Source organism: Diceros bicornis, chromosome 19 (genome assembly GCF_020826845.1).
Source record: "Diceros bicornis minor isolate mBicDic1 chromosome 19, mDicBic1.mat.cur, whole genome shotgun sequence".
Lineage (NCBI taxonomy): Eukaryota > Metazoa > Chordata > Mammalia > Perissodactyla > Rhinocerotidae > Diceros > Diceros bicornis.
In genome coordinates this window covers 16,269,000-16,292,807 of record NC_080758.1, presented here as the reverse complement: position 1 = coordinate 16,292,807, position 23,808 = coordinate 16,269,000, and the positions used below count along the sequence as shown (strand labels likewise).

The following is a 23,808-nucleotide window of genomic DNA, read 5'->3' as shown; positions in this document are numbered from 1 at the left end:
AATAAGGAATTATCCGACTGAATTGGGGTTTTATGAAGGAGGAGAAATAGCAAGGGAAGGTGAAGAGTGAGGGCAGCTTCTGGAGCCTTGATTGTCACACTCAAGGAGCTTATCAATTGTCTTCTAGGTCACCAGACGATTTATGCAAGAAAGGGACACCATTAGAATGGCATTTTCAAAAGATCACTTTGGCAGTTGATGGGGGCAGGGCTGAGGGTAGGGTGATGAGTTAGAAGTCTATCATTAAGCTAAGTAAGGGTAAAGCAGAGACGACAAGGGCCTATTTACTTTGTTCTTTCTGCTACCAGACTGTAAACGCCAAGACAGCAGGGTCCCGTCTGTCTCCTTCTTGCTCTGTCTCCAGCACTAAGGACAACGCCTGCTCAATAAACATTTGTTGAAAGAATGAATGAAAAAGAGCGACTGGAGGTGAGAGGCGTTTTGAAGCACTGGGTTTAAGAGTCCACGGCCTGGGGAGGAGCAGAATGTCGATCACGGTGAGAGCAGTCATGGGAGTGGGGGGCGGTAGAGGGGTTTCCTTCTCTGAAACTTCCCCTAGGGGCCTTGGGAAGGGAGGTATCTAAACGAGAGCACAGACACAGGCTTCAAAAAAACATCTTCGCGGGTTCCATTCCCGGCACTTCACGTAACCTCTTCGGCCCACAAAAGGAGGAGGGATTGAAAGGAGGATTAAGCGAAAATTTAGGGATGAGCAATTTCTGTCCTTCCCTGGGTCCAGTATTCCCACAGCACACAGCACGAGGGGACTGACTTCAACCTCCGAGCCGGTGACGATTACTCTCGTAATCTCGGGTGCGGTGGGAACCGATGACCTCGGAGGCTCCGGGCCTGGCCCTGGCGAGCTCCGAGCCGAGCCAGAGAGCGCACCACCCGGCCTCGGGCCCGCCCAGCGCCCAGCCTCGCCCAGCCCTCCTTGTTCCCCACACGCTCCATTTCTCCACACCCCCAGCTCCGCCCCCGCTCCTCCCACCTCCGCTTTCCGCTCCCCGCCCCCACTTCCGTCCCCCTCCGCCCGCCGCCTCCCCGCCGGGACCCGCCCCCCGCCGCATCCCGGCGCGGCGCTCTTCTTCCTCCTCCCTCCGCCAGCGCCCCTCTCGGGCGGACGGGGCAACCCCGTGCCCTGCTCGCCCAATGAGGAGGCGGCGCAGGGGCGGGGCGGGGCCGGGGCCGGAGCGGAAGTGGTGACCGGAGCGGAAGTGGAGCTGCCGCCACCGCCGCCGCCGATTCCGGAGCCGGGGGAGCTGCCGCCGCCGCCCCTGCAGCCGCCGCCGCCGCCGCCGCCGCCTGAGGAGTGGGCCTGGGAAGGAAGCGGTCGCCGCGCTCGGAGCTCCTCTCGTCCGCGTCTTCGCCCCCTGCAGGCCTCCCACGGTGAGTGCGGCGCGGGGACCCCCGGGGGCCCAAGCCCCGAACTCCCCCACGGCCGCCGCGGCGGCGGCGAGTGCGACCCCGCGGCAGGGCCCCGGAGTGGCGGCGCGCGGCCTCCTCCGCCCCGCGCGGCCGCCTGCCGCGGGCCCGGCCTCGCCGCGGCCCCTCCCTGTTTCCGGGGCCGGGCCCTTCGCGCTTGGAGAGGCCCGGGCCGCCCTCGCCGCCTGCGCCCTGCCGGGCGGGCGGGTGCGGCTCGCCACCGGGCCGGAAGGGACATCGGGCCCCGGACCCGCTCTTACGACCCCGCTTCGATCCCCGCGCGACCCCTCCCTGCGCCTTGAACGGCGAGAGCCCACCCTTTCAGCCCTGTGACCGCTCCTCCTGGTTTTCCGGTTTCCAAAAATTAAAATCTAAGCGAATGGGGGCGAGTTCTCGAGCCCCAGCGCCTGTGCTTGACCCCCCGTAGGTGGGTAAGGGGTTTAACCTTGGGAAAACCCCTCCCACTTTGCAGTAAAGCCATTTCATCATCGTTCGCTGATTTTGGAGCCTGGCAGGACCCGAGATTCCCTGAGAAGCACAGGGTTGAGGTTTGAATCAAGAATATGCATTTCTTGGAACCGGTTACTGAGTCAGGCCGGATCCCCAGGAAAAAAATGTCAGAGACTGAGAATCGGAGTATTTTCCCACGGTATTTACCGTCATTTAAAGCCAGAGCCTTTTGTGTTCTCGCCCAAAATTCCCCCATGCTGTGTGTTAGTACATTTTTAGAACTGAAATTTGCCTAATGGCTTCCCTGGTGATGGGGAAGGGGTGGGAGTGATTTGGGCCCTTTTTCTTCAGAAGATGAGTACACTTTTGTCTATTGCAAATGGAGAACTCGCACGTAACGGGGTTTTCGAAGGTGGCAGTATTGGTAAGACAGTTTGCCAGCCTTTCTGTAAAAATGCGTGTCTCTTGTCCTCGCCTTCACTGCTTTTCTCTTTGGTAAGGCTAGATAGCATCAGGCTCTGATTTTACTTGCCCTGTGTGGGAGACAGAATTTGGCAGGATGATGTTATGAATATGTAAAATCAGGCGGCCACAGGAGCCAAAACAGAAAGATGAAGCACTTGTAAGAATAGGAAAATTGTCTGCATTTCTCACTCCATGTCAATTGTTCATATGAAACCACACACATACAATTTATAGAACTGGACACGTGGCGACTCAGCTTTTTGCATTTTCCTGTTAGAAATTTATATGTATAAATATTAATTGGTTCTTAGTGATTTTCTTCTTGACCGCTCCCAGTGCACCCCATTTTGTATTTAGAACTGAATCTCAGTTGTCTGAGCCCTCACATTTCTTGGATCTGTGTCTTTAAGAGCACACAGCATGGTGAGGGTAAAACTTGTCACTGTCACTGGACCCAAGTTAGGAATTTTCGTGTGGTTTTCAAAATGGAAGCCTGATAATCCAGTAGCAACTGCTGAGTTCTTTTCTTAGCCTCTCCTGTCAAAGAGATAAGAAACCATTCACCCACATTACAGATGAAGTCTTTATGAGAAATGAGGTGATTTGGCCTCGACCACACACCTGGTTTTCAGATTGAATATCCTCATTCATAAGCAGCAAATATTTATGGCCTGTCAGCCCCTGGAGTATGGCTCCTACCCTGTAATCTTCTGTACGTTTCCCATCATGCAGTGCTTGTGTTACGTTGAAGCCATTTTAGAATTGGAGCTCTTTAGGTCAGGGAGGCAGCCTCCATAAAACCAGGCTGAGGAAATTCCCAGGATGCTAGGCAGAGTCTCCAGAGATTTGGGCCACTGCACAAAGTGCATTTTGCCCATGTGGCTGTGGATATAGAAGCAGAAAGAGCACTGGGCCTGGAGTCAGATAGATTTGGTTCAGGTTGAAAGACCTGCAGCATTTGTAGCTCTGTGATCTTCAGCATGCTGCTTAATCTCTGGTTCTTGGTTTCTCTCTCCACAGTTGTCATGAGGCCTTTTCACAAACTGTAGATTGTTAAATATAAGCTTTTGGTTTTGTTTTTTGATCAGAGTTCACTATTAATGGCTTTCTTTTATTCTCTAGTTGCATTCTGATGAGACCCACCCTTACTTTGTATACATGTTGCTTTCAAAAAATGAAATAATAGAATTTTATTTTGTGTGTAGTATCTCCAGTCTGTCTGAGCCCAGTATCTCATCTGTACAATGCAAATGGTAATAGTCTGATGTGTTATTGTGACAAAGTCAATAATTAAAATAAGAATTTGGGATGTAGTAGGTGTTTAATAAATATTATTTGACCATATTCACGAATATACACATATATAGATTAGACCTGTGTATATACGCTGTATAGCATAGACACAGAGAAAGTCCATCCATTTGTGGTTTATTCACCAACTGATGAGGTAGCATCAAGCAATTAGTCTATAATAATAGCTACCACTTACATTGCCTACTGTGTGCTAAGCTTTGTTCTAAGCACTTTGCACATATTAACTAAACCTGCAAAACACCCAATGATAGGTAATACTGTTAGCCCCATTTTACAGATGCGGAAATTGAGGCACAGAGAAGTTAATTATCCTAGGGGCATACACAGACGCAGCACAAGGTAAGTGCTGGAGCCAGGAGTGAAACGTACGCAGTCTGGCACTGATGATTTCTGCTGGTGGTGGAACAACACATGTATATCTTTCATGTGAACACCGTTTAGTCCTTCATTTTTCTTTGCATGTGTCTTATTAAAGTAAATATGTTTGAATAGGAATTTTAGCGATTTTTGAAAATAGATATAATGTAATTTATTGTGGGGGAGTATATTCATTGTGGCCTGTAGAGATGATACTGCTGGTTTGCATCAGGAAGCAAGCTTGTGAAAAACCCAGATTTTCTAGTATTTGCTTCATACTAGGGAGAAAGTTCATCAGTTACTTGTGGCACACTGATTTATCCAGTCCTGAGTTCATCTAATAGAATTTGGTCAAGACCACTATCATTAATTTTTGTTTATCATACTACTTTTTCTGTAGATTTTTTAGATTTTCCATATTTTGTTAGGGAGGAGGAGATGAGGGAATATATCTACATAAGTAGAGAGAAAATTCCAAATTACAACGTCCTACTATGCTGCCCGCTCTTTCAGTGCCATCAAACTAAGCAGTTTTCCTTTAAATTAGGGTACCTTCAGAGAAGGAACTAAAATTTAGTTGTAAAGGAACTTTAAGTTCCTGGGTTCCTACATTTTTCTAGGGAGAGGTGACAATTCACACTAGCTAAGGGGCAAGAAATTAGTTGCATAATAGCACCTTTTAAGCTTTAGAACCGTCTTGGTCTCTACAGGAATATGATCCTAGTAGCCATCTACATGTCATGATGGAGAAACGAACAGTCAGAGCTGGATTCTGAGGGAATTTTTCTAAGGGAGGAAAAAATGGACTAAAGTACTTTCTGTTTTGTGATGCACATGCTAAAAGCCAATCATCTTACTGCTTTCTCTGCTAAAAGATCTTCTAGTATAGGCATAGTTACATGTTTCTAATACTTAAAATGAGATGGAATTGAGGGTGGCCTCAAGAGAAGAAATCATTCCCAGCAGGCTGTAGGTTAGTGAGATGACTTTTTTTAATCTGGCCAGTCCTCTATTATGTAAGTTTTTTCCTGTACTGGTTAGTTTATTTCATTATTTTCCCCAAGAGACCCTACAATAAAAGTTATTTCTGAATGGCCTTGACCAGGACAGAGATTGGAGGCAACAATAAAGTAGATAAGAGCCTTGGCCATTGTCATTGTTTGCCTGCAAACCTTACCTTAAAGCTTGTTTGACAGTCTGGTGAACTTTTGGCATATGCTCTTTTTAACTGCTTAATTTGATTTTGATTTTTAAAGCTAGATAAATTAAGGCCCAATTCTCAAACCTCACTGTAATAACTTTGTATAATTCTTCGAAGAATTGCCCATTGTCTCTTTTCCTTGAGTAAGCATTGAGAATCATAATTAATCTTTGGGAGACAGTGCTGCACAGAGGAAACAGCGTGTACTGGATACACCTGTGTGACCCTAGGCAAGTTACTCTTGGCATCTATGAAAGGGGACAATGACACCTACCTCATAGGACTCTGAGGATTAAAGGAGTTGATATAAACCCCTGAGTGCTTTGCACATTTAGGCAGACCATAATTGATGCGTTTTTTATTGTTATATACTAAACCAGTTAGCTAGTACAGCTTTTTGTATAGCTAACTTATTGGACTTCTGAATAGAGGAGATGGACAGAAAGTATTCCGAAGGCTTGTTGAGGCTCAATTTGAATCTATAAATATAACAATTGGTAGCTGAGAAACATTAGTCAAAACGTGTAGCTTTGTCTCCTGATTAGAGCTGAGATGGCTCTTTTCAAACAGGAGTCTGTGACAGAGTATAAATATTGTCTGTGTTTCATAGGTTAGATGTGGTCTACTTACCTCTGTCCACATAGGAAATCACAGCCTTGTTCACTTCCTTAAAAAAGCCCATCAGTTGATCAAATAGTTTCATATTCAGCGGGGCAGGTGTTGTGCTACCCGCTGGGCACCCCGAGATAAAAGTCTAGGTTCCTGCTGAAGCTCACAGTCCAGTGTGGGAGCCAACAAAGACATCTACAGTAAACTGTGATAAGTGCTATCTCAGAAATAGGCATAGTAAGTTAACACGTGCCTTTCTTTTAAAAGTCTTTAAAGAAAGCCGGCTGGATTTAAAAGAAATGAGCTATGTAGTAAGTGTCCCCTCACTGGCGGACCATTTGTTTGTTAGACTTTTGTGTAGAATATACCGTGGTGGCCATTTGAGTGCTTACAGTGTGCAGAGACTGTGCTAGATGTTTCGCATCATGAATTCATTTACTCCTTACAAGTAGCACCCTATTAAGTAGATTTGCCTATTTTATGCATGAGAAAATGGAGACTCATGAAGGTCAGGTAACCTTTGGAGTTGGTATGTAGTAGTGGGAAATTGGACTGGGTCACTTCCATTATGTTGGTGGGCCCAAAGCTTTTGAACCCTCTTCACAAGGTCGACCAATTGGGCTGTCTTTATGGATGATCACATGTCAAAAAGACAATCAGCATATTGTCTTTTTGGATTGATCACTTAAAGCCAAGAGATCAATTTATTGTCATATCTGCTGTTGATTCACATTGCGTGACCTTGGGCATATCACTTGACACCTCTATTGTTTTAGGTTTAATTTTGGGTAATTGGACATAATTAACAATGATATTCAACAACTGACGTGGAAGAGGGAAGGGATTTTGGAATAGAAGTGCAGTTTCCCTCCACAGTTGCATGTTCTCTGGACATCAGTGCTAATGACTTCATATTTCAGACATGCTGTGTTACATTTTCTAACAAAGACTCTGCAAGTATTTGAATGGAGTTAAATTTATTACAGGCCTCTGAATTTTGTGTAGAATCGTGCACAGGCATTTTTGGAGTGGGTGTTGTTCAGTGAGTAGTTTTCTTTAAGAGCCAGGAGTACTTAACTTTTTCTGGGTGACACCCACTAACCACCTGGACCCACAGACTTTCTCAGTCCCTTCTGCAGTAGCTTGGCATCTGTTTTTCTTTTGGCAGAGTGACTCGAGAGCTGGAACTTTGACTTGATGGTGCTGTGGGTGCTCTATCTGGAATGGCACATCTCTGAGTGCTATTGAGAATTTACGGTCAATTCCTTACCCTGTGGAAGCTTTGAGCATAGATTTTTAAGATACTCCTGTTAGTTTCCTCTTTCCAGGTTGATAACTATTCTCATTTCTTTATCTCCCTTGGCCATTGAAATCTGTTTCATCTAGAAACACACACACACACTTTGGTCATACATCTGTTTCCAGTCCCTACCTGGAGTTCCCTTTTTCTCTCCTATGCAGAACCCCACCAACCCATAAATCCAGTCAGGACCCAGCTACTTGAAACCAAACCTGTTCCCTCTAATTCTAGCTGGTTGCTTCTCCAAGGAAGCTTTGTAACCTTTAAATATATGCTGTCTTTCCATGTTCCAGCCATGGGAGTGTAAGCTCTGTGAGGGGAGGATCACACTATTCTACTTGTAATTCCTTTGAACTCCTCTCAATTAAGAGTTCTTGGAAATACTGATAGTTTTTTCATTTGCAGTTAATTTCAATACACACTGAATTATATACATCACATTTTTGTGAAGTAGTTTAAGAGTAAGAATATTTGTCTAATGAGCCTTTACTCTGACCAGCACTATCTAGGCATTTTATGTACATCCTCTTATTTAATAGCTATTAACATCTCCTTTTAACATTTGAGGAAACTGAGATTCAGAGAAGTTATTTTTAAAAATCACCTAATTTCTCTTCAGGAGCCCAGATTTGTTGTATGTAGGGCTTTCCTAAAAACAGATCCCGCTCATGCATGTTTCTTATTAGAGAGCTTCAGTAATCCTGGTACATGATAGATAATGGAGTCCACGTTTTAAATTTCTAACAAATTATTAAACTCAATTAAAAGTTCGGTATTTTAGAATTGAGCATGTTCTTTTCCTTGAAATCAAAACATAGCTGAAACTTTTTTTTTTTGTGAGGAAGATCAGCCGTGAGCTAACATCCTTGCCAATCCTCTTTTTGCTGAGGAAGACCAGCACTGAGCTAACATCTATTGCCAAGCCTCCTCCCTTTTTTCCCTTTTTCGCCCCAAAGCCCAGTAGATAGTTGTATGTCATAGTTGCACATCCTTCTAGTTGCTGTATGTGAGACACGGCCTCAGCATGGTCGGAGAAGCAGTGTGTCGGTGCACGCCCGGGATCTGAACCCGGGCCACCAGTAGCGGAGCGCACGCACTTAACCGCTAAGCCACGGGGCCGGCCCCTGAAAGTTAACTTTTAAAGGCTACAGCTGTCATTTTTAACTCTTTTCTTCCTTCACAATGTTTTTTTTAAAATATGGATTAGCAATGGATAGTTGTTTTTATTTATATTTTTTCCTTTTTATCTTTGAATGTCTGCTTCTGCCACTGGGAAATGACCTCTCAGTATTCTGACCCCAACTGGAAAAAATATCCCTTAGGCAAAGAATCGAAGTAGAGGGGCTAGGCTGGTTCATAGACACTCTTGTTTCAGCATTTACTGTCTGATTTCGGGTTTCATTTATTTGGAGGAAATCCTGTTATTTTATGGGCACCTTTAGAATTATTCTTCATAATATTCTTTAAGGGATATTTTACAGAAATGAAATACTGTTGTGCATCTTTTCCCCCACTCCCCCATTATTTCTTCAACAAATCTTTCTCTGACATTAAATCCCTTCTTTTTTTTTTTTTTGTGAGATCAGCCCTGAGCTAACATCCGCCAATCCTCCTCCTTTTTTTTTTTTTTGCTGAGGAAGATGGCCCTGGGCTAACATCGGTGCCTATCTTCCTCTACTTTATATGGGACGCCGCCACAGCATGGCTTACCAAGCAGTGCGTCGGTGCGCGCCCGGGATCCGAACCAGCGAACTGCGCACCGCCGCAGCGGAGCGCGTGCACTTAACCGCTTGCGCCACCGGGCCGGCCCCTAAATCCCTTCTTTTGATGGCCATGTAGTCTTGTACCATCTCTCTCTCTTTAACCACTCCCCTGTTGTATATTTAGATTGTTTCCAATTTTTCACTAAGCAGTTGCTGATCTAATGCAGTCCTCTGGCGTGCTGCCTCTAGTGGCTGAGAATAGATGGACAGCCATCGTCATCGCGTGGCTGTGCCTGAGAGCTGTTCTGAAGTCTGTCGGTGTCTTCCTGCTCTGTGCCCGGCACAAGGAAGTCTCTCGGCCCACTGCAGGCTTAGACCTCTTGCGGCCTCTCGTAAGTTTGTCCGCTCTGGTATCCGGACTCTGTGCTGTTAGTGCTAGGCCTGATGATGAGACTGCAGTCTTTTAAGGCTTTTTAGGAGGCAAGTAAAGGCGTTCCTGCTGATGTTTTTCTTGGTGGGAGCTTGGTTCAAAATCTCAGAAGGAAAGTAGGTCCTGATTATAAACCATCACTACTTGGCATCTCTAGAAAATTCATTTAGGATTGGATGAATAAAAGTGTTGCAGTTAACATGTGTGTCCATTTTGAGGACATTGAGGTGTGGAGTCTTATCTAGGAATGTTGACATTATAACATATTCACTTCCTGTACAAGATTAGTCTAGACTTCTTTTCCTTCTCACGAGTTGTATATGTTTTTTTTCAAATCCAAACTCACATTTTGTGGGCTAAAACAGTGATGTGTAGGTACTATGAGAGGAATAATAGTACTTCAAATTTGTTTTGCACTATGTGTTTTTAAAAAAAGATTTCCACATGTCCTGTTGTTTAATTCTCTGCCCCTCATCTTCACAGCCCCTCTTCTGAGGTAGATGCTGTTATCTCCAGTTTATAGATTGGAAGACTGAGATTTAACAGCTCACGTGGCTGTTTCGTAGTACCAGATCCCACTCTTAGACATAGTCCTGTTACCTTTCTGCCATCCCACATATAGTTGGCCCGTTTTCTTTCTGCTCTCCCGGTAATGATTTGTTGAAAAAATGCACAGATACTTAATTGAGCATTAGTTTTGCACTTGGCAGTTTTAGGTATTAAGTGAGAAGCAAATGTGAAGCATTCCTGTGAGAACATACACAGGTGAAACTGTTTGTAAATGGTACAGTACCATAGAACGTACAGAACATAGGCATAAAGAAGCCCTGGACTGTGTAAGAGGCTACAAGTATATTTGGATTCATAGCCGGGGTAGATCAGTGGGGGCTGGGCTAGTCAGGGAAGGCTTTCTAGCCCTAGGTGGATGGGTAGTGTTTGCAAAGGCAGGAAGTAAATAGGAGAACATTCTAGATGATGGGAACTACAGAAGCACTTTCAGGCAAGTTTGAGCATGTCATTTATAGGGTATTCGGTGATGTCTAGCCTGGGAGAAGGGTACATGTTGGAGAATAGTGGATAAGAAAGCCTAACAGGTACGGAGGAACCAAATTATGAAGGACTTTGAAAGCCTAAATAGAGTTTAGGTTTGATGGAGTAGCCAAAAGAGAGTCATTGAAAGTTATTGAGCAAAGGTGAAGGCACGACTAAGTAATTTTGAAGTAGGGTGCAGAAGCACAAGGAATAAGGTGCAGACGTAAGGAGGATTTAATGTGCTTGTGAAGAATAGGTGCTTTGAATTATTTGAGAAGAGAGAGAACTCTACCAAATTCGCAGGTTTATTCTCCTTTCATTTTGGGGTCTGTTCATTCATTCAGCAGATATTTGTTCATACCGGTTATGTGCAAGGGGCTGTGGGAGATATGCCCTAAAGGAGTTAATGGTCTAGTAAGGGACTTAAGGAATATATCCAAAAAATGTTAGCACTGAAGAAATGTGGTAAGATATTAAGAGAGGTATAGATGAAATGCTTTGTGAGAATATTTTCAGCTTAGAGCAGCGCTGTACAATAGAAATAGATTGTGAGCCACATGGACTTTAAAGTTTTCTGGTAGCTATATTTAAAAAGTAAAATAAAAAAAAATTTAGTTAGTTTTAATAATTTTAAAAAATTTAACTCCATATATCCAAAATATTACGATTTCTACCTGTGGCTAGTGGTGATCATATTAGACAGCTCAGGCTTAGCGGCTTAAGGCTTCATGGAGGGGACAGCATTTGAGCCACGCTCTGAAGAATTTTGTATACAGGTAAATAGGAGAGGACATTGCAGATAGAGGGACTGGCTTGGTGAGCACAGACATGGAGACAGAAAAGCACGCTTTGTATATAAGAAAACCATTTTGGCAGAAGCACATATTGTGTGGAAGGCATGCTTTGGGAAAAGTCTGGGAAGATAGGTTGGAAAGCCTTCCCTGACATGGGAGGAAATCTGACTCTACTGTGGGCAGGAGGGAACTTGAAAGAATTTTGAGCAGGAAGTGACTTGATTAGAGCTTTAAGAATGGGTCTGATAGCAAAGACATGAAGGGGGCTAAAGATACTGAGAGACTGAAAGCAGTGGGACTAGGGAGAGATTATGGATGGGAGGGTTATTGTAGATGTAGAAATAGGAACAGTTGCATTTCTTTCTTGTCTGCTGCCTTCTCCCAAACTGCTGGGTGTTGTGTAACCCGTTTCCTGTTGAAATTGGTCTAGCTGCTTCAAAATCCATGTTATATAAGTCAAAAGTTACATAAGCGGTAGGCATCAGGACATTCAGCTGTGGATTTTGTTTGTTGTAAGTTGTTTCTGTGTGTGTATAATTAAAATTTTTTAAACAGAAGGATGCATTTTTTAAGGCATGCATTCAGTCTTAACAAATCATGATGGTTCTCAGTCTCCAAGAGCTCCTGCAGTGATCCCAAAGAAGCTTGAAATAGTTGGCCCCAAAGCAGGAAGGCCACATTTTATTTTGAGGAGTAGGACATGTACATTTGGGAGGTCCCAAGGAGTAGTCAGAATTCTTCAGAGAGGTATGATTTAACTTTTAATGTTTGGGAAGGGGAGAAGAATTAGGGGTGGGGGGCTTAATTGGGGGCCCTAGTACCGCCAGAGAGTTTCATGGCATCCTTTAGCAGTGTCAATCCTTTGTATTTCTCTGTTACTTATAATACTGCATGAGATGCTTAGCTCTGGATTGGCTTTTGGCCAGTACTTCGTTAATCGGAATCTTTCCTAGGTAGAATTGAACAGGTGCTGTTTTATGAACTTGGGAGTGGGCCACTAAGTGACTGCTAGCTTTGAATTAGTCTACAGACTGGAAAATTTCTAACTTCATTGAAACTTGGCTTCTCTCTGCTTCTCTCTTTTAGGAACAATGAAGTAGGCTTATTTAATGATGGAGGTTGTGTCCTGAAAGTTAGTCATACTAAGAGAGTATGAAATTTTTAAGATGATGAGTAACATATTTTTGATGTACTTGTATTAGAGTAGACTAGGTTGTGTTGTGGTAACAAACAGCCCCAACATCTCAGTGGCTTAACCCAAGAAAAGTTTATTTCTTTTTCACATTGCCTGTCCAGTGCAGGTCTGCAGGAGTCTCTGCACCACACAGTCACTCGGGGACTCAGGCTGCAGAAACTCTGCTGTTTTGTGACAGCGCCATCTGGAACACATGGCCATCTTGGTGGCTGCTCTAAGAGAAGGGAGCCTGGCGAACGATACATAGACTTTTCACAGTTTGAAGAACTAACCATATGAATCCTCCTGAGTGCAGGGGGGTTGCCGGGAAATGTAGGAGAGCAAATGGAATATTTTGTGAGGATTATTTTCTGTGTTATAGTCTGATCCTAGTGATGCGGGTGAAGATGTCAGATGGATCAAGGTGAGACTTGCTTCACTCCGTGTGAGCTTAGAATTAGCACAGCTCTGAATATGACTCAGATAATAAGTGGTAGGAAGGAAAATCGTAATTCTGAGCCAGAGAACCGACTCTTTCTGAATTGTCTAGATTTGGGGTGTATCTTATCATTGTGCTCCATTTAATAAAACATTTTTATGTGGCAGGACCCTGTCTGTAGAATTTCTCCCTTGAAAAATGCAGAAATGACTTTTGAGGTAAAACCATTTTGTGAGTAGGGGTTATATTTCCTTTGCTAATTTAAAAATACTAATCATTTTCAGAGTCAAAAATTGTGGTACTATGTATATAGTAATGAAAAGATTTATTTTAAAAATGCTGATATTCCTACTACTGTTTAGAGTAGTATTTTATCTTTTTATACCTTAAGATATTAATGTATTTTTACACTGTGGCACAGATAGACATATTGAAATTTAAACTAACAGCAAATAAAACTAACTCTTATTGGTGAGTAAATATTTTTTAGCTACACATTATCCAAAAATTACTGCATTCTCAAAAAATGATGATTATTGTAGTGGGAAATTGAGTAAGGCAAGGTGAATAAGTGGTATTCACTGATTGGTGTATAAGGAGTTTGATAAATGATAAACTGAAGTCACTAAGATTTTTCTCTATTTCAGAAAAACTTCCAAATGAACTCAGTATGGTTCATAACTGAAGTTCTGTTGATGTGCATCTCGTTGAATACACTCATATTTCTTGCAGCCTATACCATGTGCAGAATTAGTGCCTGATATTTGTATATAATGCTCTAAACTTTTCAGAGCACCTTCACGTAGATTAGGTCATTTGTTCCTCACAGCAGCCCCGTGGAGAGTTGGTAGTGTCCTTATTCTCCAGGAAGGAAATTGAAGCTCTCAGAGGTTAAGTGATTTGACGAAGGTCATACCACTTGTAAGTAGCAGAGCTGGTGCTAGCGAGAGCCAAATCTGCCTGCCCTTTGTTTATGCTCTTGTCTACAGTGTGTCCTTGTGATAAAGTTAGCAGATTGCAGAAGATATGATAAAAATGGCTTCTGTTTTTTAGATACCTACTGCTTGATGGGCACTGCCAAATACAACATTTAAAGTCATATCTTTTGTTTTAAGATTGATTGAAGCAGTCATCACACTTAAGGTGTTTTTCACTATACTATGGTGGGGGGGAACCAGATTTGGTCAGAACCAGACAATTCTTGAAAGAAGTAAAGGATGTATATTTGGCATAAGGTCCTAAAGAAATAGTTACCGAGTAGTCGCTGTGTGTTGAGGAGGCACAGTAGGAAAGTGGAAGAAGACAAAAGCTCTAGCGACAGAGGGACTTGAGTTTGCGGTCTGGCTCTCCTCCGTCTTGTAGCTGTGTTGCCCTGGGCACATCGCTTGCCTTCTCTGAACCTCCATGTCTTCACCTCAAAAAAGGGAAAGGGATTGTTGTGAACCTATCTACCTTGTAGGACTGTTGGGAAAATTAATTGACCAAAATAATAAAAAGACCTTAGCAAAGCACCTAACCCTGTAGGAGCTCGTGGTCAATATTGTTGAGGCCATTTGGAAGTAGATGTTTCACATTTAGGTATGTTTGTTTCCAGATGGGTTGGAAGAAGATTTGCACATGCATTTCCTGGCCCTGAAGCCTGACATTTACTTTCTCTTTCTTTTTCTCTTGCTCTTGTTCTAGGGACTGACCATGGATAAAAGTGAGCTGGTACAGAAAGCCAAACTCGCCGAGCAGGCTGAGCGCTATGATGATATGGCTGCAGCCATGAAGGCAGTCACGGAGCAGGGGCACGAACTCTCCAATGAAGAGAGAAATCTGCTCTCCGTGGCCTACAAGAACGTGGTTGGTGCCCGCCGTTCCTCCTGGCGTGTCATCTCCAGCATCGAACAGAAAACAGAGAGGAACGAGAAGAAGCAGCAGATGGGCAGAGAGTACCGGGAGAAGATAGAGGCAGAACTGCAGGACATCTGCAATGATGTTCTGGTAAGAGGCCAGGGTTTCTGTTTAAACAATGATTTCTAAATAGTACCAATTTAATGTACAGATGCACAATCTCAAACAGCTTATGAGAGAAAGGTGTCTGAATATACTGGAAAGCTGCAAACCATTTGCAACTAATTTTTAAGCATATGGTGTGATATTTTCCTCTCCCTTCAAAAAGACCTGTGAAAAAGAGGAAGATTTAGTCAGCATCCCTCCATCTTTTCTTTAGAAATTGAGGCGTGTCAGATAGGCAGGATTTGAGGTAGATGCAGCCACAGAGAGGCTGTTCTGTGTACTAGTGTGAGTGGTGATTTCACCTCCATTAGGCAGAAAGGAGCAAAAAGCAGAGCTGCCTTTCAGCCTCCCCCAGTGGGGCCTGCTCAGTGTAAAGTCCTGTTTTCATCAGAAAGTTAGCCACGTTGGTCAGTTCGGGCCTGCGTTCCAAAGCCAAATCAGAAGTGGTGTGGGAGTCTCCTCTCCTGTGTTTTATGTGAGCCTTAGTCAGATGGTTGATTCCTAACTGCTTTCACTCTGGCCACAATCTGGGGTTGGCTGGGAGGGGTGCATATCCTACAGCAAATCATGATCATATTGTCTTTCTCTCACATCCTGAGCCCACTGGGAACTTTCTTTTTCTTCCAGGTGAAATCAGGTAAAAATGAACGGTGAGGGCTGCTTTGAAGGGAAAAGGAATTCACACTTGTGGATCTACCTCCTCCCCTGCTGGCTGCCTCTCCGAATTACTGCCCATGACACCTTTCTTTTGAAAACCAGTGCAAAGCTGGTCAGCCCTCAGGCAGTACTCCTCATCCCTAACCCATAAGGAGTTACACCCTGTCTGTCTGCAAAGAATATTAAAACGACTGCTGCCCCTTGCATCTTCTCACTTTGGTTGATTAAATCCCCTTATAACTAAGCTTTTGCATTGAGCTACTCTTTTTGTTAGACTCATGGTGTAAGAGTGTCATGGCTAAATTTGTTGCCTGTTGGTGATTTGGGGGTTTGTTAATGATGCACTAATTCCTGAATGTTAGGTACATCTGGTATTCAGATGAAGTATGGCATGCATCCCAAGGGCAAGAAAGTTCCATAATTCCTGAAAATGTAGACCAGCTTTTAAGAGCATCTGAAAGAATGTGAAGAGAAGCATGGTACTTACTGCCTCTTAACCAGTTTTTCAGGATGCCACATTCTAAAACAACTCTTCGAAAATATTGCTCTGTATACGAAGCTTGGACTCCTTCAGAACTGCTTTTGTTGTAAGCATAAATGTTTAAAGGAATTTATTATTAATAATAGTATTAGCTACTTTTTGAGTGCTTACTACGTGCCAGGCCACGTGTTAAGCACTTTATGTACAGTGGCTCACTTACCCTCATCATCACCCTAGGAGATGGCTTCCCCATTGTTAGCGAGGAAACTGAGGCTCAGGGTGATTAGGTCATCTGTCCAAAGTCAGACAGATAGTAAGCGACAGACGAGAGATTTCTACCCAGGTCTGATTGATTCTAAGCTTAGTTTTTGGCAGTTTTGCTCCATTATCACCTTTTTCCTCCAAAAATGGAAAGATTTTTTTTTTCTCTAATTACAGAAGAAATAACAAGTTTATTGTTTAAAAAAAAAGACGGGTCAGAAGAGTATAAATAAGAAAGTAATAACAACTTCTAATCCTATCACCTAGAGAACCATTATCAACATATTAATAAATATCCTTCCAGACTTTTACCTTACATATTTATGTGAGTGCACACATATATATTTTAACATTAAAATAGGATTCATGTGGTATTTATAATCTTTTTTTTTTTCCCCCTCAGCCTTCTTTTGAGAACCTTTCCATGTTATCAGGGTAGTCCTGCAGCGTCATTTTTAAGGCCTACGTAGCATTCCATTGTATGGCTGTACTTTAATCAACCCCTTATGGATGTCAAAGTGATTTTTAACAGAGGAGTACAGGCATCTGCTGTTATGACCTGGGCTAAAAACCATTTAAAAGCTTTGGATGAAAAATACGTTTTTTTAAGTCTTCAAAAAAATTATTTAGAAGTGCTAGTATGTATGTTGAATCTCAAAGATAGTTTTAACATCTTGTAAATAATATTCCCAGGTTCTTAACAGAATGTGAATCATTTTTTAGGAGCTGTTGGACAAATATCTTATTCCCAATGCTACACAACCAGAAAGTAAGGTGTTCTACTTGAAAATGAAAGGAGATTACTTTAGATATCTTTCTGAGGTGGCATCTGGAGACAATAAACAAAGTAAGTAACTTTTTTTTTTTTAAGAAATTTGACCAATAGTGGAGCCACTCTTCCCTTTGTAATAATTTTAAAAGTTTTTTCTTTGTTCACCGTAGACATCAGCATCACAGTACTCAGAATTTAAAGGACCACAGCAGTGTGCTGTCCTATGATAATCGGGGTTGTGGGGGTTGACAAATTGAAATGTGTCTGAGGGACAAATCGAAATGTATCTAAGATACGGAGGACATTAGAAGTCTGGTGTGGTAGTGTATATAAAGGGATCTTTATCTTGAGGACTATTTGGTAGCTCTCTTTTTAGAGGTGAAACTTTGTTTGTTGGCAGGAAACAACCATAGTAACTAGTGATGCATTTCTTTTATCACATTCCTGTGTTATTGTGAGGGTGATAATTGCAGCTGTGCTTAATTAAGTGCCTGCTATGTGCCAAGTATTTTAGACTCTCATTTATCCCTCACACAACCCTGAGAGTTTAGGTATGAGGCTGCCCATTTTTTTTATCAGGAAACCAAGGCTCACAGAGGTTTTCACTCACTCCAGGCCACATACCTAGTGAGTAAGAGCTGGGAAGTCACGTGTGGGTGTGTTGACTTTAAAGTCCATGATCTTTCCATTAGAGCATATTGTTTTCCATGTTCTATCTTGTTAAAGGGTATTTCTTAACTGCTTTAGTAGACTTTGTCATGATTGTCCTTGTTTTCCACCAGAGTATTTAATATAGTACTTGGCTTAGAATAAACATTTAGCAAATTATTGTTCATCACATAGTGGAGACACTGACCCCTCATTTGATAGGTCATTTGTCCCAGCCCAGTTTGATAATGTGGTGGTGGGTCCAGTGTATGATGCAAACCTATGAAAGAACCCAACCTGTAATATTTTTTATCTTTCTTCAGCCACTGTGTCGAACTCCCAGCAGGCTTACCAGGAAGCGTTTGAAATCAGTAAGAAAGAAATGCAGCCTACACACCCAATTCGACTTGGCCTGGCGCTTAATTTCTCAGTCTTTTACTATGAGATTCTAAACTCTCCTGAAAAGGCTTGCAGCCTGGCAAAAACGGTGAGCAAGACCCTCTCTGGTTTGTGATCAGAGTGAACAGTGCTTGTGCTTTGTAATAACTTCTTTTTTATTACCTGAACATAACTCATTGTCTTGAATTTTTTTGAAGATTTTCTAGGGGTAGGAGTATATATATATATATTTTTTTTTAATTTTGTTTATTTATTTTTCCCCCAAAGCCCCAGTAGATAGTTGTATGTCACAGCTGCACATCCTTCTAGTTGCTGTATGTGGGACACGGCCTCAGCATGGCCAGAGAAGCGGTGAGTTGGTGTGTGCCCGGGATCCGAACCCGGGCCGCCAGTAGCGGAGTGCGCGCACTTAACCGCTAAGCCACAGGGCCGGCCCAGGAGTATATCTTTTATGAAATAAATACAGACCTATTACTTTTTGATTTCTTCTAACACCTCCTGCTGATTTTTATTTGTTTTGTTTTTGTTGACTACTTTTTTCGAAGGTGGTTGTAGAAAATTCAGAGTGAAGGTAGTTTGTTGTTTCTAGTCAAGCTTTGGGCTCTGGGCCTCGGTTATATATTGTCATTCCTTGTACCAAGATCTGAGGTTATGGCTGTAAATGAAAGAAATCAGCGTGTGTTTTCTTTGTGTGCTGGGTTACTGCATGTCTTCTTTTGGTAACACAGTTGCCTTTTCTACATATTTTTATAGTCTTTCAACATGCACACTGTCATTTAAAATTTTTTTAATTTGGAAAAAGTGTGTGAAATGAATTGTCAAAGTTCCATCACTTAACTGAATCAGATTTAGTGGTCTGAGTTTCTCTTCTTCCGTTATCCCTTGTATCCAGACTCTGCTTTTGAGTTTAGGTTTACAAAAAAGGGATTACTAGAAATGTCGTTGGTAATTAAAAAATTAAGGGGGGCCAGCCCGGTGGCGCAAGTGGTTAAGTGCGCGCGCTCTGCTGCGGCGGCCCGGGTTTCACGGGTTCGGATCTCGTGCGCGCACCGATGCACCACTTGGCAAGCCATGCTGTGGTGGCGTCCCATGTAAAGTGGAGGAAGATGGGCACGGATGTTAGCCCAGGGCTGGGCTTCCTCAGCAAAAAAAAAAAGAGGAGGATTGGCAGATGTTAGCTTAGGGCTGATCTCACCAAAAAAAAAAAAATAAGTGAATTTGCCCAGAATGGATGTGCTGGGTTAACAGTAATACCTGCTGACTTACTGTGTTGAGTAAAGTTCTTACCTAGGAATTTCTGTCATTGTTGCTTGGTGCTTTATAAGCATGCGTTACAGTAGTCCCCCCAACCTACGGGGGATACGTTCCAAGACCCCCAGCGGATGCCTGAAACTGCGAGTACTACCGAACTCTGTATGTACTATGTTTTTTCATATATGTACATATCTATGATAAAGTTTAATTTATATATTAGGCACAGTAAGATATTAACAACAATAACTAATAATAAAATGGAACAATTATAACAATATACTGTAATAAAAGTTAACTGTAGATCTTAGCAACTTCAGCATATGATTTTTTTTTTTTTTGTTTCCTTATTAAGTTGAGAACTTTCTACCTTTTCACTTAAAGGAAGCCCTTGACAGCTTCTCTTTGGCGTATCCGAATTGCCAGCATCACTGCTTTTGTGCTTTGGGGCCATTATTAAGTAAAATAAGGGTGACTTGAACACAAGCACTGTGACACTGAGATAGTTGATTTGATAACTGAGACGGTTTCTAAGTGACTAACAGGCAGGGAGTGGATCCACTGGACAAAGGAATGATTCATGTCCCAGGCAGGACGGCATGAGATTTAAAACTTAATGGAATGTTTGTTTCTGGAATTTTCCATTTAATATTTTCGGACCCTGCTTGACTGTGGGTAACTGAAACCACAGAGAGTGAAACTGCAGATAAAGGGGGTCTACGGTATATGTTCGCTGAAACAATGTAATAATAGCCTAGGTTCCCCAAAATACTGTACAGGAGGAGAAATTATATTCACTTGTTAGCAGAAAAAAATTGGGCTAAGCTAGCCCCAAAGAACGTGTGACTTCTTGGCTAAAGGCTCTTTGTTTTAGGCGTTTGATGAAGCGATTGCTGAATTGGACACACTGAATGAAGAGTCTTACAAAGACAGCACCCTGATCATGCAGTTGCTTAGGGACAATCTCACTGTAAGTACTGTGGGTTTCAGTGCTTCTGGAGGGTGTGTAGTCTCGTTCTCTGTTCACCTACTTAATAATTCACTATTGCCCAAGACTTAAGAGGGGATTTGTATACTCTGTAAGTACAGTTAAATTGTTAAATTGGTTAAAAATGACTGCTAAAGTTTTGACCTTTGCAGTCATCAGTGTCTGCAGTAATACAGGAAGAATTTTAAACAGCTGAGTGAGATAACATGCTACAGACTGGGCCACCTCCTTGAGTAAATTTCAGTAGCCCTGCTTTGATTATAGCTCTCTTTGTGTCTTTCAGCTGTGGACGTCGGAAAACCAGGGAGATGAAGGAGATGCTGGGGAAGGAGAGAACTAATAATGTCTGTTGTGCTTCGTGATCTGTTCAGTGTCACTCTGTACCCTCCACATATATATCCCTTTGTGCGATAAAAAAAAAAAAAAGAATCGTACGTCAACTTTCGATTTTTCACAGCCTCAGCCTAGCGAAAATGGTCCATGGGATAAACAGCTGGTATTTGTATCTAAAACTCAGATTGGTCACATAAATGCCACGGCATTCTGAAGTTTTGATTTTGATTAACATTGACAGGATTACTGTGTGTTTAATTTTTTTTAAACTGAACACTGTGATTTTGGGGTTTTGTAACTTAGCAGAACTCTTACTGGTAGAAAAAAATAGACCTGAATTATGTGTAACTTTTTGGAAGTTTAATCTGATATCAAAATAGTCACTGAAATACAGTTCCATTGTAAAGTTGTACAGAAAGTTATAGAGATTATATTGTGACGCTGGGACTTGGAGTGAGACACCTATTGTTTGGCATTCGAGTTTCATGGTAGTTCACAGTAATTCTGCCTATTGTTCAGGGCTTATAGACACTTGACCAGTTTGGGCTGTTTTCACTCAGAAGTTCCTGACCACAGTGTCTTCCTCTGAGGAAACTCGAAGCCTGAAATTGAAATTGTTTGTAGCAGATAACTGGGTTATGACACCATGAAAAGGTCCAGTGCTCATACAACACGTGTGACTAAAACCCCTTTCCTACAGCAATATGTTAGTGATTACAACTTGTGCTTCAATATTGGAGTCTGTTTTCCTTGTACCCATGAGCTAAAGAAGAAGAAAAGCCATCTATCTTAGGAATGGCCTTACCTGTTTCCTGGATAATACCTTTAACAATAATGTTCTGCAGAGACTGCCTTTCACCTGAGGAGTACTCAGTCTTTGGGTTCTTCTTAGCTTGGGGCTTTGAAATTTTGAAATCTAAACCTTCTTTCCCACCGTCCTTTTTCATTGTTGACTTTGGTTTTCTCTTCCCTCTTTAAATTTCTGTCCTTCTCCTTCCTTACATTTTTTTCTTTTTGAATTCTATCTTTATTTGTCTTTCATTTACTGTTTAATATGGTATGGGCAGGGGTAGGGGGCCTGGAGGGGTGAGAAACATTGGTGAGCACTGTGGTGAGCCGCCTTGCTTCCAAGAGTTGAGTAGAGTTTCCAGCACCGTAGCTCTGTCTTTCTCCAGTTCTCAGCACACTTGTTGCTCTTCAGTCATACCAAGATCTGGATCAAAAACTCATTTTTAAATATCCAAGACTTCTCCCTGTATTGCAGCCAGCCCCGATATTGCTTGTTAGTACCTGTCACCAGGTCTCCCAAGTGTACTCATCCAGCCACATTCACAGACGTGTTTCAACAAGACTCTCTAATGCAGGGAAGTTTCGAGAACATTGCAATGGAGAGAGTCAGGAATAGCCAGGCCTACCAGTCTCACAGTACCCCCCCACTCCCTTTAACATTCCATGTAGCTCTAGTGTCCATCTGTTTGTCCATCTGCTGAAATGAGAAAAGAAACATTCATGCACTGATTTAAAACAAACCAAAAAAAGAGAAAAAAAAAAATCCCTCTCTCCTTTCTAGCTGAACAAAAACGTGCAGTTAATACTTGGCGCTTGAAAATGCAGTAGTGACTGTGGAACGAGCCTGTCTGTATATCTGGTAGCTCTTTCTTGCTTCGTTTTTCCTTACCAGTATTCTTCCTCACGTTTGCTTCTGTGATGGTTATATTGCCTAGCAAGCACACCCGTGGTTGTGAAAATAGTATAGCAAAAAAGAAAAATCCCCGGTTATTGATGTAGTAGATTTGCGTATGTCTTTTAAACAGTTCTAGTTTCCACCTTACACGGAATAATCAGGAAGAGTGTAAAAATTCAAAAGTGAAATAAAAAATTTTATGAGTTAGTTGCCTGTGAATTGGTGTGTGGCGCCATCTCTGTCACTACCAGAACTAGCTAACTATTCTCATCACACGTATTTAAAAGTAGGCAACAGTTTTGTTTCCTCCTTTAGAACCCGAAGTCAGGGTGTTGTAAAGGGGAAGAAATTACCACTAATTAACACAGCCTCTCCACCTTCCACCACAAACCATCCAAGTGTTAGGTCCTCTTTTGTGGCTTCTAAGATTTGCTACGGACAGTTATTTTGCATCCCATTCAAGGACCCCCACCCCCTTTTTAACCCTGAGATGTAACCAAGCCAGTGAGAGATGGCTGCTTTATAAGGCTTGGTGGTCTCCGAGGTTATGCCAGCCTCTGTCATCTGTCCTAACACTGTTTGTGGCAGCCTGCCTGCAGCACTGTGTTTCCTTGTGGGACTTGCCCCCTTCTAAAAACCTCCACACTCCCCCACAGAGAGAGAAAATCAGGATGGAGGGGTATTTTTTAGCCCAAGATTAGAATTCGTTGGTGCTTACTTGCTACCGTGAGGCTAGACAGCCAGACTAGCTTCTGCCCATGGTTCTGGAGCGGTTCCACCTGCCCAAGTCACACTCAACCAAAGGTCAGGGGGAACCTACCTGCTTGGTGACAGCAGGGACACCGGGAGAGGCCCTGAGAGGCCAGGTGGAGTACTGGTCCACAGTGGACTGGAAGTTTTCAAAAACGACCCCACAGCACAGATTGAGGCTGCAAATTCAATTGACAGAAGGGTCTTGGTGCCCAGCCTGGGGTCACCACTGTGTCCTTGTTCTCCTGTTAGGTCCTTACTGTTCCGGTAGAGTAACTTAGTGAACCCTCCTGGTGGAATGCAGTGCAATGGCTGAGTCAAGAGAAAGAGGTGGGCAGGGAATGTCGCACGCTAAGGTCTTGGCAGTGTAAGAGCCAGGGCCAAGGAAGACCTTAGTGGTCTCAAATTCTCACATGGAGCCTTCAATCCCAAATCACAAAGCTGGTTCCAGAAGGGTGAGATCCGGGCTGTTTTAATAAGACGATGACTCCTTTCAGAAGGCAAACTACAAAAGCTTGAAACTGGGTATCCAGCTCGGAACTCCCCCGTTTGTGAAACACGCCCAGGATGCACAGTCCCCTTTAATCCTTGCAAAGAGGGCGTCGTCCCGGTTTTACTGAGAAGGGAAACGGGCCCGGAAAGGCAATGACTGGGAGGTTAGAACCCAGGCCTGCCGTCGCTGTCCCCCAGCCCCTGAACTGTCGGAGAGGGCTCGGAGCTCCACCGCAGCCCTACCCGAGGCCAGGTGAGGGCTCTCCCCGCCTCCCGAGGCCGGGTCAGAGATGCCCCCCACCTGAGGCTTCTAGGCCCCTGAGGGGCCCCAGGTGAGGCGCGGGGAGGGAGGCGTCCCGGGGCGGGGCCCGCGCGCGCCCGCGATTGGCGCGCGGGGC

General features: G+C 43.1%; 1 protein-coding gene across 1 annotated transcript; it reads left to right on the top strand.

The window, feature by feature from the left end:
• Positions 1-1,251: 1,251 nt before the first annotated feature.
• On the top strand, positions 1,252-22,375 carry YWHAB (tyrosine 3-monooxygenase/tryptophan 5-monooxygenase activation protein beta). Its single transcript, XM_058562634.1, has 6 exons — positions 1,252-1,389; positions 14,377-14,679; positions 16,817-16,940; positions 17,837-18,000; positions 20,038-20,133; positions 20,435-22,375. The coding sequence occupies exons 2-6, from the start codon at positions 14,386-14,388 to the stop codon at positions 20,489-20,491; spliced, it is 735 nt and encodes a 244-aa protein (XP_058418617.1). The 5' UTR covers positions 1,252-1,389; positions 14,377-14,385; the 3' UTR covers positions 20,492-22,375.
• The last annotated feature ends 1,433 nt before the right edge of the window (positions 22,376-23,808 follow it).